Source organism: Cnephaeus nilssonii (assembly GCF_951640355.1).
Source record: "Cnephaeus nilssonii genome assembly, chromosome: 2".
In the NCBI taxonomy this organism is placed as follows: Eukaryota; Metazoa; Chordata; class Mammalia; order Chiroptera; family Vespertilionidae; genus Cnephaeus; species Cnephaeus nilssonii.
In genome coordinates, this window is record NC_137073.1 from 102,549,153 (window position 1) to 102,566,838 (window position 17,686).

At 39.6% G+C, this 17,686-nt stretch overlaps 1 protein-coding gene across 2 annotated transcripts in view; it reads right to left on the bottom strand.

The window, feature by feature from the left end:
• Window positions 1–17,686, bottom strand: part of MARCHF6 (membrane associated ring-CH-type finger 6) — a 65,660-nt gene that overhangs the window by 21,728 nt on the left and 26,246 nt on the right. For both annotated transcript variants that reach the window (XM_079794855.1, XM_079794856.1), the window contains exons 9-17: window positions 17,104–17,136; window positions 15,574–15,625; window positions 8,274–8,332; window positions 6,469–6,549; window positions 6,160–6,228; window positions 6,006–6,080; window positions 4,804–4,938; window positions 2,381–2,500; window positions 1,527–1,627 (exon numbers count right to left, since the gene is read on the bottom strand). In XM_079794855.1, coding sequence (XP_079650981.1) covers window positions 1,527–1,627; window positions 2,381–2,500; window positions 4,804–4,938; window positions 6,006–6,080; window positions 6,160–6,228; window positions 6,469–6,549; window positions 8,274–8,332; window positions 15,574–15,625; window positions 17,104–17,136 — 725 coding nt within the window. The remainder of the gene's footprint in view (window positions 1–1,526; window positions 1,628–2,380; window positions 2,501–4,803; window positions 4,939–6,005; window positions 6,081–6,159; window positions 6,229–6,468; window positions 6,550–8,273; window positions 8,333–15,573; window positions 15,626–17,103; window positions 17,137–17,686) is intronic.

Here is a 17,686-nt window from a genome sequence, read left to right on the forward strand (position 1 = left end):
TCTTAGTCCTTACCTCACATGCTATATTAGATTATATGACTGCTCACTCATTACTCAACACAACTTTTTTTACAATATGTTTTTATTGATTTTTTTTTTTGAGAGAGAGAGAGGAAGGGAGAGGAAGAGAGAAAAACATCGATGTGAGAGAGAAACATTAATCAGCTGCCTCCTGCATGCCCCCTACTGGGGACTGAGTCTGCATCCTGGCATAAGCCCTGACCTCATTATCACATACCCTGACCTTAGTATCTAATAGGTGCATGAGACTAGCTCAACCAACTGAGCCACACCAGCCAGGGCTCAACACACCTTCTTGAATGCCTTGGCTCCCCTACATCATCCCAACCAGAATATTATCATGTAGATTATAAATGAAGGGTGTTAAGAATCCTATATAATAAAAGCCTAATATGCTGTGTCTGACCATTCATTCGACTGTTCAACCAGTTACTATGACACACACTGACCACCAGGGAGCAGATGCTCCAACCGGTAGGTTAGCTTGCTGCTGGGGTCCGGCCGATCGGGACTGGGCTAGACATGCCCTGGAGCCAATCTCCCTCGGTCCCTCCCTGGCCTCTAAAATATTTCCTCTAATTAATTTCCTTTCAATGTGCATGAATTCGTGTACGGGCCTCTAGTGGATTATAAATGGAGAACAAGAGGAAGGCCTAACCTAAAGTAGCAAGTGGTAAATGGATTTGGAATAGATAAGATCTTAAAGAATTAGAAATGACAAGATTTAAAGGGTAATTAAAAGTAAAACTGAGAAATATAATTTGCCAGGCAGATTTCTGCTTTAGGTGACTGAAGGGGTAATGTAAACAATGTAGGAGGAATGAGAGACTAGGTTTCCAGGTGGCTTCAGTTTGTAAATCGAAGATTTTCCATCTATAAGCTTTATATCCATAATTAAATGTGCAACTATGGCTACATTCCTTATGAAGTGCTTTTCATATAAAGATAATGATACTAGTAGTGCCCAATGAAGAGGGCGAGTGGAGTAGCAGCGCTGGGCTTAGCCTGATCGTGAGGCGAAAAAAAAAAAAAATTTATCCTTGGGATTAATAACATTTTCAGTACTTTTTGAACATTATAATCTGGAAAAGTTTTTAAAAGATAATATACTGCAAAATGAAAAGATGGAATTTGGTTGAAAGAAAAATAATAAAAATGTAAGAGGACAGAAGAATTAAAAGCCAACAGCTTCTCCTGTCTCAATAAAATAAAGACTTACGGTATGTTTTGAATTTTCTTTTTTAGATTGAACTAGGTAATAATATTATAAACTTAAAACTAAAAAAAAAAAAAAAAGAAGATAATGCTACTAATCAACTCTCATTAGGTATGGCAAAAATTTAAATGCTGAACAAAAGCAAACTCCATATGCAGAAAATGGCTCTTTGTAATTAATTACCTTAGTGATGCTCCGGTAAGAAATTTATGTTTTAAATGTATGTACTCTTAATATCAAATCCCTAACAGAGCTAAATTAGAAAAGCTTCTGAATTTCAAAAACTTACCTGTAGAGCATGACATTGTATGGCAGAAAATTAGGCAGCAGACTCTTAATTATACGTATAGGAAGCCAAAGCATCAGAAGGACAATGGAGCCAAAGACAATCTGCAGTAAGAAAAAGGGCATAACACCATTGTAAACCACTCCCGTGAGAGACAGGCTGACTTCTGAACATACTCAACCAATATGCAGCCCAAGTCTATATCCACCCAGGGCCCGGAGTGTTCTCACTCAACACACTATACTTAGATCACTCTATAAAGAATGCATTCCTGAGATGGCTATTCCTCTTCTCTCTCTAGGACACAAGGGCTCAAACAGGAGCCACAAAGGATAATCACTGCATGGTATGTGAGGAGAGAGCTGGAACCTGACAATGAAGGATCAGAATTGTCTGAAAAATAATAAATCACCTGTAATCATTATAAGACATGACCCATATTAATGGCTACAAAAGTTTTCCGAAAAGCACAATATTACTGTTAGAATTTTATTTTGGAAAAATTTAGATTTAACTAGGTAATTTCCTCTTCTAGATGGGGAAGAAACTTTTAGACCCTCTGTTAAGAGTTTAATTTAGAAGATATAAACAAGTCTCCATTGGTTTAATGCAAATTAATTGTAATTCAGAAACTCATAATTTGGCAATCAACTAACTATACTGCTAAAGTAATAGAAGGCATTTTTGTTTTAGTAGACATGTTATTTACTTTATCAAAGTAACCAATAAAACTCCTACTTAACAACTAAGTTCCACAGGCTTAAACATAAGTTACTCAATCTACTGTACCAGTACCCCTGAACAAAAATCTAAAGGGTAGTCCATTTTACTTGAAAACAATATAAAGGTATGCTTACCACTGACAAAATAAATCTTCGGAGATGCCTATAAATGGGCAAATGGATCATTTCTTGTACTGGATTAAAATCTGGATCGTTCAAATTCCTTAGAAACCACAAGACACCAGGTCGAAGTACCTGCAAATGTATTTTAAATGCTATAAATACTTACTAATGTCTTCAGGGCTCTGTATATGAGCTAAAACATTAACAGAAAAATAAGTTTGTGAAATTATTTTGGCATCTTAAAAAATGAGCCCCAGAAAATTCATATATGACTTTCCTGGAAAAATAAGTTCCTAAATCAGAATCTTTATGAAAACTATCCTGTGACTGATATCCTTTGATGCTTTTAATCAATTAATGATAAATAAATGTATTAATGGACAGTTTGTCATATCTAAATCTCCCAAATGAGAAATAAATATTGTTTTGAAAATTGTTGGCCCTGGCTAAGTATCTCAGTTGGTTAGAACGCCGTCCCAATATACCAAGTTTCAGTTTCAATCTCCGGTCAGGGCACATACAAGAATCAACCAATGAATGCATAAATAAGTGGAACAATAAATTGATGTTTCTATCCCTCTCTCTCAAATCAATGAATTTTTAAAAATATGAAAATTGTCATTATATTGTATCATCTGGTGAAAGAATTAGGTAAAAATGTCCTAAGTAGACAATCTAATTTCAGTCCTACCCTTCCTGAGAAGAATTTATTGAACTTACACTATATGACTCAGGAGAACATCTTGGCCTCCAACCCCCTCCCCAACTCCTAAAAACACTCAAACAGCAAAGTACAAGAATAGCATTAAGCCTCTGTGCTTTTGGATTCCATTAACATTGCATTAGTTGGCCTGGTCCTTCAGTGGTGCACATCTCCATCACCACTCTTAAAGGACTAAGCTGACTTGTTCAACAGTTGTATTCCTTCCCAGGATGCAAAATCAAGGAGAATGGGGATCATGTCTTTATTTCTCACTTATTAACCCTTTGCACTCGCTTGCTTTTTTCTCGAATCCTTTATTCTACTCGGGATTTAATTTTTTAAATACCCCAGATTTTACAAAGTGCGGCAGTAGAATAAAAAACTGGAGTTTCTTTTCATACAAACTTATTTGTTTGGATTTTCTTATATTTCAAATTATTGATACATTCAAAGAGTAATTTTAATCTCTATAATTTTTCATGGTGTGATAGTTTTTGGAACATTCACCCACATGAAGACCTGGTTTACATTCACATGTTTCGCAAATATAAATCGTCTCTCTTCTTCCTCCTTTGATTTTTCTGTTAGAACAAACAACACAATCTTTGTGTTTTTTTGTTAGGGTGAGGTGTGATTATATGGAGCTTTCCATCTAAACGTTGCTCTAAGTTAGTGGATAATAATCTACCCCTGGAAGTTAGTGTACCATCTCTGAATTCTCCAACAAGATCATGTACTAGTTTCCTAATAAATTTCACATGCGTTATCGGTTTTTCATTTTTTCTTTTTTGGCATCAGTTGAGACGGCATTTACATTTTACTTGTCCTTTCATGCTAATGAAAAGATACTGGAAAAATAGACAAAAATCCCCCTTCCCACCGCGGTGAAACTAAGTGTCGAGTGTGGCTCGACATACGAACTGCTACCGATGCTAACCGTGTCGAGTCACACTCGACATCCGAGTGCAAAAGGTTAATACACCAGCAAATAGCAGACTAACAAAAGAGTGACTATGCAGTAATACTGAGGGAAAGGATGCACAGTGGCAAGTACATGTATCAGTTTTATACTTCCTATTGCACCAGAATGATGGAGCATGAGATGTACACTAATCAAATACTGACCCCACTGCCATTGTCTTCCAAATTGTCAAGACTGTATTCCAAAAATAGTAAGGTACCCATTTGGCAAGTGAACTGGAATAATAAAGGACCCTCACTCTAACTCTACACTTAAAGTGCCTGCTTCAAGACCATTTTACATATTTAATCCTGTAAGACCATAACCTTAAGGTATTTCCAGCATTACATTTCCTTGAATGAAGTCCAAGACAGGCACAGATCACATAAAAGTCCAAGAATTTGTATTAGAGGATGGCCACATGTAAAATAAATGCTTTTATTTAACCCTTTGTATGCCATAAGCGTCTATAGACGCAAGCGGGATGGTTTCCGTTTTGGACGTGTGGCAGTTAACTGGTTAATTTTTTTCTCCCTCAGTCTACTCATCTTTTAAACTCATAACTAATTATAGACAAAAATACTAAAACTTGTCAATTTTTAAAGCAAATGACTCAAAATAGTTTAAAACAATTACTATCAGTTTTTTCCTTTTAGATTAAAATAGAGAAAATTATTTCGTTAGGAAATCATAACCTTTGAGGCACAACTGTGGTTAAACAAAAATCCTTTTCATGAATGTGTAGCATCAGCATCTCCCCATAGAACTTACCTCTCTCAGTAACAGAATGAAGGAAGCAAAGTAGAACACATACACCATTCCCACTAGCCAGTGCAGAAACATGGTAGTGCCTGGAGCTGATTGAAAGCTCAGTTCTCGATCTTTCAGAGTAGCATCAAACATTTCCTAAATCAAAAGGGAACAGGTGAATAAGAGTTATAGCACCTACATTTGCCAAATTAGTATCTCCATCTTCTAGGAAGTGAATAAAAATCACTATGCATATAAGTTATGATGTTCCAGGACTATAGTTCTCTTAATACCATTTCATGGTGTCATAGAAATATAAATGATATAAGGTTAAGTACTATTTCAAAGATGTATGACACTTTAAATTTTTAAATATAAGTAGCAAGACTAATAAACCAATTTGTAAGTAAAAAGAACCATTTTAGGTTAATATAAAACCTTCTTTTCTTGGTTACAGGTCTGCATTCATGACAAATTTTAATAAAAATACGTAATAAAGTATGAGAGAAAATGTTATCTCAGAATCAAAGGTAGCTTTTCCACATATAAAATACTTTTGAAAAGTAAAAAACTGATTATCACTGATAGCCACTAAAGATTGTAATAAACACCCCGCTGGTATGGCTCAGTGGTTGACCCATGAACCAAGAGGTCATGGTTCGATTCCCAGTGGTCAGGGCATATGCCCAAGTTGCAGGCTCAATCCCCAGTAGGCAGTGTGCAGGAGGCAGCCAATCAATGATGTTCCTCTCTCATCAATGTTTCTCTTTCTATCCCTCTCCCTTCCTCTCTCTAAAACTTAAAAAATATAAATATTTTAAAAAGAGATTATAATAATAAAAAATGAGCATCTTAGTTAAAACAAATAGGGTTGAACTTATGAAATGGTAGTAACAAGGACCATCTTCTCAGATTGCTTTTTTTATGCACATAATGTCTTAGCATTATCATAAAATTTAGAAGAGTAAAGCCACTAAGAAAATTCTTCACTGATTATTAGAAAGGTTCCAACCAAAATACTCTGACATCAGAAATCTGCATGAAGCCTCAACAAAAAATCAGGAAAAATTGCAACATTAAGACTCCATAGTGATACATTCTCAGAAAAAAATAAGCAAATTATTATCAAATACTGACTTTCCTTTAAAAGAAACCCATTCTAAAGATGTCTTTTCTGAAGCCTTTAAATTATTAGGTTGTATGATAATGAATAATAAACTCACCAGGGAACAGATATCCAGCCACCAGCCACAAATGAGAGGGAACACTCCAATTTCTACCACCACTAGCAAAGAGACCTTAAGCAAAAATAAATGTCATCAATATCACCCAAATGGGGAGAAACCATTTCTACTTTTAACTTATAACAAGAATTACCTTAACAACAATATAGCAGACTCCCAGCAAACGACGAGACCTATGAAATTTAACAAGAGTTGCCAAGCCCTATAGCATCTAGTCAAGGAAAAACAGCATTTCAAGGTGCAATAAAACTCATAATAATTTAAACAACACTTAATATTATTTGGCAGACAAATGTATTTCACATTTTGTCTGCCCTTATCCTCAATACAAATGTCTACAACTTTTATAAGAGAACAAGGGGAGAGAAATAGCTTTGTCAGTAATAGAAACAACTCTTTGTTATGAATATGATAACACCCAAGTTGGTTCATTAAAGGATACATGACAAATTATCAGTGTTATTGCTAAAAGTATATACCCAACTATGGTTGTGATTAGGCCTTCAAAATGAGATGCTTGGACCTAGAAATAAGAAAAAAATAAATAAACTTTAATTGTACCACATGGCCTCCACCCCAGTTTAACAATGTATTAAACAATTCAAATAGACTGGAAGTGAACTGGAAATAGGCAATTTACAACTAGAAAACCATAAAATCCCCTTTGGATGACATCTTTAAACCAGATTCTCCCATTGAATGTCATATATTATGTATGGATGAGGAAAAATTAAAGAATAACTTTATTCCAGCAGACAAAATAAAATAGTGAATTAAATTTTACAAAAATAAGGAAAAGGTTGTAATGCAATAGTTTGCACTTTACTCCATTCTGAAGTAGACTTTCTAAAGGCTGAGCACAAGCTGTCCACCTGTCCAGTGCATCCCAGCCACCTCATTCCTACCACTAGAAGTGACTGCTCTCCAAATCTGTCTCATTCTCAACTTATAGAACAAGAGTTTTAAATAATGACAAATATTGCCCATCATTTTTATTCCTGAATTCCAGATAGCAAGTGGTGATAGCTTGGAAAGTCAAAATTTATCAAAGAATTTATCCTAACTTTTCAAGTTCTTGCTATCAACTAGTGAGAATTTGGAGAGCTGTATCAAATATTTAACACATCTCTACTGATGAACAAAATAGATCCAGAATGGCACAGACTGACAAATCTCAGAGGGAAGGCGGGGAGATTAACCAAAGAACTTGTATGTATATATGCATAACCCATGGACACAGACAATAGTGAGGTGAAGGCCTGGGGGTGGGGGGAGGCATGGGGGAGGAATGGAAAGGGTCAGGGGGGAAAGGGGAGGGACATCTGTAATGCTTTCAACAATAAATATAAACTTTTTTAAAAAGAAACAAGCAAACACATCTTTTGGCCTTTCAGAACACTTCAAAATGTGCTCTCTCAGGATTCACATACACAAACTGAACAAAGTATCCAGATCTGTCAGCTCTTCCTTAAAAAACTAAATCTTGCCCTAACCGGTTTGGCTCAGTGGATAGAGCATCAGTCTGCGGACTGAAGGGTCCCAGGTTCGATTCCGGTCAAGGGCATGTACCTTGGTTGAGGGCACATCCCCAGTAGGAGGTGTGCAGGAGACAGCTGAATCGGTGTTTCTCTCTCATCGATGTTTCTAACTCTCTATCCCTCTCCCTTCCTCTCTGTAAAAAATCAATAAAATATATTTTTTTAAAAAAACTAAATCTTTCTGACAACCCAAAACAGTAGTTAGCTGTCCATCCAAATGTACCTGTCCCCTGACAATGATAAAATGTCAAAATTAAAGCAAATTCTTTAGAAAACTCTACAGCACACCATTCCAAGATCAACTAACCATTTTTTAATCGATTGATACATTGTTACTTTTCTAAAGCACCAGGGGGCATCTGGTGAAAAGGAAGAGAAGGGTACAAGGTTCATTAAAACGAATCATAAATCAGCCTGCAAAAAAATTTTCCCATAGTATGCCACTGGCCCACCCAACAGGAAGGAACACAGTGCACCATGGGATTTTAGAGCGTATCTTCTTAGCTGGCAAGATAACCTACTGTGTCTTATACCACTCAGTATACCTATCAGTTTTTAAAGAAAAGAACAAGCTGGTGTTGGATAACTATTCTTTTGTATAAGGCAGATTGAGAAATGAAGTAACTCTACAACATTATTAATTACTCAACAGATATCAAATTTGGGGGAGAGATCAATAAAAGTAAGTTTGTAAAAGTATTATACTCACATGTTCTTCAAATCCCAAACCAACAAGGGAGAAATGACCAATGTGGTAAGGGCAAAATGCTAAAAGGGAAGAAAAAACTCAATGAAAACATCAAAATTAAAACAATGAGCACTCCTAGTACCATCTCCCAAGAAACGAACCAGGGATTTTTAAAGTAATGGAACATAACAGAACTGAGGCTAAAAATGTATTTCTTGGGACAGTCTCTGTAACCAGACAACAACAGAGTAATCAAGGTCTAATAGACTAATGGCAAAAGGACCTGAGAACCATTGTGAAGAGGGTCTCACGGGCCAATGAATAGATATGAGTACCGCCTTGGCAAGTTTGACTCAGTGCATAGAGTGACAGCCTGCGGACCTAAAGGTCCTGGATTCGATTCCGGTCAAGGACACGTACCTCGGTTGCAGGCTCCTCCCTGGCCCTGGCCCTGGCCCAGGGCTGTATGCAGGAGGCAACCAATTGATGTGTTTCTCTCACATCGATATTTCTCTCTGTCTTTCCCTCTCTCTTTCACTCTCTCTAAAATCAATGGAAAAATATCCTTGAGTGATGATTAAAAATAAATTAATTAATAATAAAATAAATTCTGACCTCCAAAACTGTACAGAATAAATTTCTAAAAAAAAGAGAAGATATGAGCATCAAAAAGAATAATGACCCAAACTGGCAGAAACACGCTGAGTATATACAAATCCATAAGTTCATTATACTCAAAAAGTGGTAGGCCAAAATAAAAAACAAAAGGTAAAAAAGCAACATCACAGAAAACACTTTTATCACCAATGGAAATAGTGGGCTCATCAATTCCTTACCCTGAAAACTGATAAAGGAAAAGACCTGCACACCTGTCCTGCTGCTTCTGAACAAACAAGTTCAGGTTAATTAAATAGCGCTAGCTGATAAATAAGTTCTTCTTTATAGAAAATCCATCCAATAAATGTAAAAAATGACAATTTGAAAAGAATCATTTTGTAATGACTAATAAATTATTTCAGGCAAGTATCATCAAGGGATAATGAAATCATTAGGTGAAATGTTGATGAAATGCTAGATATTTGCATGATACTAAAATACCACCCCCTCACATTACTTTCTGATGGTTAAGGGAAAAATGAAACCTAACAATAAAGACTTTAAGATGCTATCACCTGAACCAACTGGAAAGGTGGAGAACCAGACATCATCTATCTTCTGATATGTTGTATTACTAGGCAAAACACAACCAGTGAAGGATCTGTCCCAAACATACTGAACCTAAATCTAATCAGGCCCTTGGAGACAAAGAAACAAGGTAACAGACATCAGGGAGCAAATGGACAAATGTAGAACACGAGGCACTTATAGGACAGCTGACCTAAGTCTCTTCAACAAATCAATGGCAAAAAGGGGGATTAAGCAGAAGAATATTCTAGATCAAAAGGATTAATAACCAAAAGTAATGTCTGGACCTTATCTGAATCCTCATTCAAACAAACCAACTATAAAATGACATTAAAGAACTAACAATCTAGAAACTTTTACTATGTTGGATTACTAAGAAATATTAAGTACTGGTGATTCTCTGAGGTGTGATAATGACATTATCCTATCTAATAAAGAGGGAATATGCTAACTGACCATCACACCCTCACAAAGATGGCGGCGCCCACAGCCAATAAGGAGGGAATATGCTAATTGACTGTCACACTCTCAAAGATGACAGCACCTAGTCCCCTCAGCCCCACCAGGGTGGCAGGCACGCAGCAAGGCCGGACCCGCCCCCAGGCAGGTCCAGCCACTCCACATACCTGCCTCCGGGGTCCCCCAGTCCCCTCAGGCCCCCAGCCACCCAGGGCTGGCCCGAGGTGCAGGCAAGCCTCAGATGGTGGGTGCCCAGCTGACGCCCGAGGCTCATGCAAGCCTCAGTCCCCTCAGCCCCCCAGCCACCCAGGGCCAGCCCGAGGTGCAGGCAAGCCTCGGATGGTGGCTACCTAGCCACCAAGGGCCGCCCGAGGCTCAGGTAACCAGGGCCAGCCGAGGCTTGCGCTGCTGGCAGTGGCAGCAGCAGAGGTGTGATGGGGGCATCGCCTTCCCCTGATTGCCGGGTCACCTCCCGCCCCTGAGGGCTCCCGGACTGTGAGAGGGGGCAGGCCAGGCTGAGGGACCCCCCCGTCTCTGCAGTGCATGAATTTTCATGCACCGGGCCTCTAGTAGTTAAATAAGAAAACATCCTTAAGTATTTCATAATAAGAATTTTAAAATGTTTTTATTAATTTTCAGAGAGAGAAGAAGGGAAAGGGATAGAAACATCGATGAGAAAGAAAAATGAACATCGATTGGCTGCCTCCTCCTGCACATATTTTTATTAATTTCAGACAGGAGAGGGGGAGAGAGAAACATCAATAACGAGAGAGAATCATCAACTGCACACCCTCTATGGGGCTCAAGCCCGCAACCCGGGCATGTGCCCTTGAGCGGAATCAAACCTGGGACTTTTTAGTCCGCAGGCTGATGTTCTACTCATTGAGCCAAATCAACGAGGGCCAGAGTGACAATTTTTACAGTCTCTTTTCTTTAAGTTTTCCTTGCCATGCTAATAAAATTTTAATTTGTTCTTAATAATAAAATTTAATTATCTTTTACTTATGCTAAAAAAATGAATAACATAGATTAGATGTTAGATTGAGAGGAACTCAATCATTAACACAAAAGTTAAGAGTGTGAATCTATAGGAATCTGGCCACCAAACAGTTTTGATCAAGTATCCTATGGGTAGAAATTTATTTATTGGTCTAAGATCTATTTAGAAATTGTTAAATGATAAGAAAAAACACATATGCAGAATTTGTTCTAATTTGTTCTCAACTCTGTTCTCAACACCCAACTCTGAGGATGACTCAAGAAGGTCCCTGACAAAGGCAAACTTTCAGGTTTCAACTCTATTTGTATATGTAAACACTAACCTGAGCATCAATTGTAACAATCAATTTCTATCCTATTTGAAGCAACTAGGTATCCTGAAATTAAAGTCAGTTTCTCAGGATCACTCCACTCTACTAGAGGCAGTAGTGCTGTAAGGTTATATTTCTTCAAATTACATGATGATAAGAGTCAAAAACTGCCAGAGGAAAATTGCAGTGGGAAAAAAAAGTGTGCTTAATCTCAATGATGACTGTGTTCACCTAAAAGGAAAAGTATATTCCTAAAAAGAAGAAAATTTATTTCATTTCAAGAGATTCTAAGTATAATCCTATATAATAAAAGCGTAATATGCAAATCGACCGAATGGCCGAACAGCAGAATGACCATCCGGGTGACCATCCGGGACCATGCTATGACACCCACTGGCACCAGGCCAGCCAAGGCGAGTGCAATGCGATTGGTCGGGGGCCTGGCCATCACCCCATGATGGCCCCGCAGAGGGAGGCCCAGGCCACTGGCCGGCGGGGCAATCAATCGGGGGCCTCCACGATCGTCCCAAAGAGGGAAGCCCAGGCCACTGACAGGCAGACTGCAGCAGGTGGGTGGGCCTCCCTCTGCGACAGAAGCCCAGGTCCTGGGTGCCAGCAGCCAGAGGGAAGCCAGTGCCAGCAGCCAGGGGAAGGAAGGCCTACTCTTTCATGAATTTCGTGCATCGGGCCTATAGTGTTATATAAGTGTACTAAGAAATTTTTTTCATATCCTATCTAATAAAAGAGTAATATGCAAATTAACCATCACTCCGTGACAAAAATGGCGGCGCCCATGGCCACAAGATGGCGGCGCCCAGTCCTCTTAGACCTGGCGGAGTCCGCCCAGGAGTGGCAGTCCAGGGTGTCCGGCTGGGAGGCACCAGCGCCCAGCGTGATCCCTGGCAAGCGGCAGGCGGCCTGGGCTGGGGCCTCAGACCCGCAGGGCCCCGCCCCCAAGCTGCGCAATCGCTGGCAAACGGCGGTCGGCCTGGGCTGGGGTCTCAGACCCGCAGGGCCCCGCCCCCAAGCCGCGCAATCGCTGGCAAGCCGTGGCTGCCTAGGCTGGGGTCTCAGACCCGCAAGGCCCCGCCCCCAAGCTGCACAATCACTGGCAAGCCGCGGCTGCCTGGGCTGGGGTCTCATGCCTGCAGGGCCAGGCACCCCCACTGCATGATCACCCAGCCAGTGGCAGCAGCCTGGGCTGGGGTCTCAGGCCGGCAGGGCGGTGCACCCCCACCGTGCTATCTTCAGGCCAGCAAAGGCAGCCTGGGCTGGAGCCTCGCACCCCCACCAAGCTATCCCCAGCCAGGCTGAGATGGCAGCCTGGGCAGGGGTCTCAGCCTGTCTGGGCTGAGGCGGCAGCCTGGGCTGGGGTCTCAGTCTGGCCAGGGCCCGATCCCCTTCCAACGGTGGCAGCCTGGGGTCTCAACCATTGAGTCACACCAGCCAGGCAGATATGGAGAAATCTTAAATGTCTCTTTTTTTATAATATATATTTTATTGATTTTTTACAGAGAAAGGGAAAGGGATAGAGAGCTAGAAACATCTATGAGAGAGAAACATCGATCAGCTGCCTCCTGCACACTCCCCACTGGGTATGTGCCCCCAACCAAGGTACATGCCCTTGACCAGAATCGAACCTGGGACCCTTGATTCTGCAGGCCAATGCTCCATCCACTGAGCCAAGCCAGTTAGGACTGTCCAATATGCTAAAGAAAAAACCCTATCTAATAAAGAGGGAATATGCAAGGGAGGGCATTTGGGGGTGACTGGGGTATCAGGGGAGGGCAGTTAGGCATTGATTGGGCTGGCAGGGGAGTGGTTAGGGGGTGTCAGGCTGGCGGGCAGAGCGGTCAGGGGCAATCAGGAAGGCAGGCAGGCGAGTAGTTGGGAGCCAGCAGTCCTAGATTGTGAAAGGGATGTCTGACTGCCTGTAAACAGGGGATGTAAACAGGCAGTCGGACATCCTCCAAGGGGTCCCCGATTGGAGAGGGTGCAGGTTGGGCTGAGAGACACCCCCCCCCCCGCCCCGTGCACGAATTTCGTGCACTGGGCCTCTAGTAAACTTATATAAGCGTAGGAGATTGGATTAGAAAAATATTTACTTAGATGCTATTTCCTTTCTATAAATAAGAGTTCTTATTTCTCTAATTCAGGTTTAAAGATGACTTGTTTCTTCAAACATTAACTGAGCATTAAGGTTTTTTTGCAAGAGCAAAGACTAAATTCTAGAGATCATTTTTTCTCTCAAAACTTGATATCCCAAGAAACTAGAAACACCAATCAAAAAGGCTATATGCACTCCTATGTTCAAAATAGCAGCACAATTTACAATAGTAAGATTTGGAAACAGCCTAAGTGCCCATCAACAGATGAGTGGATTAAAAAACTGTGGTACATCTACACAATGGAATACTACGCTGCTATAAAAAAGAAGTAACTCCTACCATTTGCAACAGCATGGATAGACCTGAAGAGCATTATGCTAAGCTCAGAGTCAGTCAGAGAAAGATAAATATCACATGATCTCATTCACTTGTGGAATATAATGGACAACATAAATTGATGAACAAAAACAGATCCAGAGACAGAGAAGCATCGATCAGACCGTCAAACTTCAGAGGGAAGGAAGGGGAGGGTGGAGTTAAGGGGGAGAGATCAACCACAGGACTTGTATGCATGCATATAAGCACAACCAGTGGACACAGACACCAGGGGAGAGTGAGGGCATGAGCTGGGGGGGGGGGGGGGTAAAGAGGGGAGGGATAAGGACACATATGTAATACCTTAATCAATAAAGAAAATAAAAAAATAAATAATTTTAAAAAGAACTTGGTCAAGATGAAAACAGTTTCACATTTGGTGGAAACACACTGAATATATACAAATCCATGAGTTCATTATACTCAAAAAATGAATATAATTTTACATATAAAAAAATGCAGAATAATCTTCAGGCATATTTTTACCCTCCTATGCAAGGGAAAACAACAACAAAATGAGCTTCCTGTTAATTTGTGCCATCTTTTTAATCAAGATATTTGTTTTAACAAGTTACCTGTCATTTTATTTTGTTCTTTACTGATAACACTCAGAAATTAATTTCGTCTCATCCTCAATTTACATATCCGGTGTCTTTTTTATTGATTTTTTTTTTTTTTTTTAGAGAAGAAAATAGAGAGAAACATCAATGTGAGAGCCAAACATCGATCATTGATCAGCTGCCTCCTGCATGTCCCCTGCTGGGGATCAGGCCCACAACCTGGTCATGTGCCCTGACCAGGAATCAAACCCGTGACCTTTTGGTGTATAAGATGACATCCAACCAACTGAGCCACACTGGCCAGGGCCATGTTCAGTGTCTTTTTGACCATATGGCTTCCTTCCTATAGAAGAGAACTGCTTTCTATGTCACAAAGTGGTCCACAACACAAAGCAAATAACTTGGAATTCAATGTAACCCTCCCTCCTCAGTAGAACTGAGGGGTAACTCATATGCATTAAAGGAAGGAATTTCTCAAAGATCACCCCTATGGAGAGATCTGTACTCTAAGGCAGCAGTCACCAACCTTTCGGACCTCACGGACTACCAGTGGTCCACGGACCACCAGTTGGTGACCACTACTCTAAGGTCTCTCCACAAATCATAGCCCAGCCCAGCAATAACATGATTTTATCAAACTCTTATCTTCTCTCCCTTGAGAGATGCAGGAATTGAATTCTAAGGTCTTGGTTTAACTTGATTCAGTTTACCTTATCTTTCCCAAAGCAGAAAAATCTGGCAACTGCACTTCCTCAGCCCTGCCTTCCTTTCTCTAATTACACCCAACGGGAGGGATTCGTGTGTGTTGCCATAGAACCCTCACAGCTGTAGTTGTGAAAGTGTCTTGAAAGTGATTTTGCATTTACTGGAATCTGGTTCTAAGGGGAATTCAGAGTTGGGGAAGGGTCACTGTCTTCCCTCAAGCCTACATCCATCTCCGGTGACAATTGCCAAGTAGAATCTCTGATAAGGCCTTGACAGATGGCAATAAGATCTTCTGCCATAGGGAAGCGCACGCATATAATTAGCAAAAAGTTAATTCCAGAGGTAGAATACTGTATATTCTCAAGTAAGTCTACTAGTAAAATTAGCTTCTACAAAGAGTCAGAAATGCCCAAATGAAGCAGAGATGGTAGGCAACTACAGGTTATTGAAGTCACTATTGCTTAGGAAAGAAGGTATCTGTATAGGATTCCTATACAGATTACTATCTAAAACTATTTCATATATTCCTATTTAAAAATAAAACAAAAACCTATATAAGAAGACTCCTAGAAAACTAAACTACCATAATACAATAAACAAAAGCATAAACACCACTTACCAAAAACAAGAATGAACAGTGTGTTTAAAGACACCACCCAGAAGACATGTTCCTAAAGGAAAAGAACATTAATAAAACATATTCAATTCCTACTTGATATATATTTAGACTACTCCACTTATTCAATTAGAAGACTGAAATGTTCACTCTATAGTTGAGATTTCATTCTAAAAATTATGTACAACTTTAAATTTTTCATTAGATAGCTCATAAAAATAAATCTAATAAAACTCAAGTTCATGATGTTACATGTAGGGGGAAAATCAAAGAAGTTAATCTATAAACATTTCCTCTTCAGAAATTAATAATTCACTACAAACTACACAGATTCTCATAAATAACTTCAAGACTGCATTAAATCAAATGACACTGAAAAATTCCAAATGGAGAAAAATTAGAAAACCCCATTAATTCCCAACAACATATTAATGGAAAAATACAGTGCTTCTTTCACTGTCCATTTTGTTCTCAAGACTTCTGTAGGGTCACTTTATCTTCTCTGGTTCCTTTTCTCCCTATGGTGTCCTGTCTTTCTTTGTTCATGCCTCAGAATACTCATTCTCATTTGGCCACTGATCCACTTCCACAGTTATGTATTATCACCTCCAAGATGACTGCTATCATCTCAGCCATGACACATATACTTTAGTTACACTCCTTGCTGACACTAGAAAGACCAAGCCCATTTGTCTAGGCCCACCACTCCTCCCCCATTAAGTTAAATGATCCTTCCGAAAAGGGCCAACACTGTAAGACTTTCTTCTTAGAAAGATATTCCCATCAGGAAAGAATATCCCAATCTGCTACAATCCAAGTGGCAAAAAGGATGATTAGTTTGTCTAAAAGATGACTGGTACATTCCTATTCACCATGTCAGCTTATATCACTTCAATTTTTTCAGCTTTTCTGCCTTAAGGGCTCCCAAACTGTACTTATTCCCTATATCTTCTGTGCCTCAACCTCTAAATTATCTTATTTAAAAATTCCCTGCTGACAAACTCCAATAAGAAAAACCTAACCAAGGCCTCTTCTGTACCTCTGATGCACACCTTCTGTAACTGAGTCTTTACCATGTAGTACCTCTAAAGTTTCTTATTCATGTGTCATTTTCTACTAACTATAAAGCATCTTTGAAAACAGGGATCCTATTTCATTCATCTCTGAACCTCCCAGTAACTATCACAATAGTTGGCACATGGTAGATACTAAAAATATCTTTCCATGAATAAAATCATCCTATAAATATTTTTTCCAATAATTAGAATGCACTTTTGTCAACACCACTGCCTAACTTCTGGGACTCATCTATGAGGGACTGATGAGGTAAGAGAAATAAATGAGTATGTAGTCAAATAATACCTTCTATACTGATTGTGATCAAACTTTGAACAGAAGCTCGGTAACATCATATTCTCACTAATCTGTGAATTACCGCCAGATGCATCCCTCAGTATAACTACTACCTCAACTGAATCACTAAGACAAATAAGTCACAATTTTATTATTAAAAAAAATGTTAGCTTTACTTACTAGAAAAACTAGTGATCCATCAAGTCCTAGCATCTAAAATAAATAATAATAGGCATTAATTCAAGATAAAACAGGTTTTTTTAATTCTATTTATTAAAATGGCTCATTTTCCTTTCAATATCTTAATTTTTTTTAAAAACATTTTTTATTGATTTCAGAGAGGAAGGGAGAGGGGAAAGAGAGCTAGAAACATCAATGATGAGATAGAGTCATTGACCAGCTGCCTCCCACATGTCCCCTACCGGAGATCAAGCCCACAACCCAGTGCCCTTGACTGGAATCGAACCCAGGACCCTTCAGTCCACAGGCCGACGCTCTAATCCCAGGGGTCCTCAAACTTTTTAAACAGGGGACCAGTTCACTGTCCCTCAGACCGTTGGAGGGCCGGACTATAGTTTAAAAAAAAACTATGAACCAATTCCTATGCACACTGCACATATCTTATTTTGAAGTAAAAAAACAAAACGGCAAAAACACCCGCATGTGGCCCGCGGGCCGTAGTTTGAGGACGCCTGCTCTATCCCCTGAGCCAAACCAGCTAGGGCCCTTTCAATATCTTTAAACATAATCCTTACCCACTACT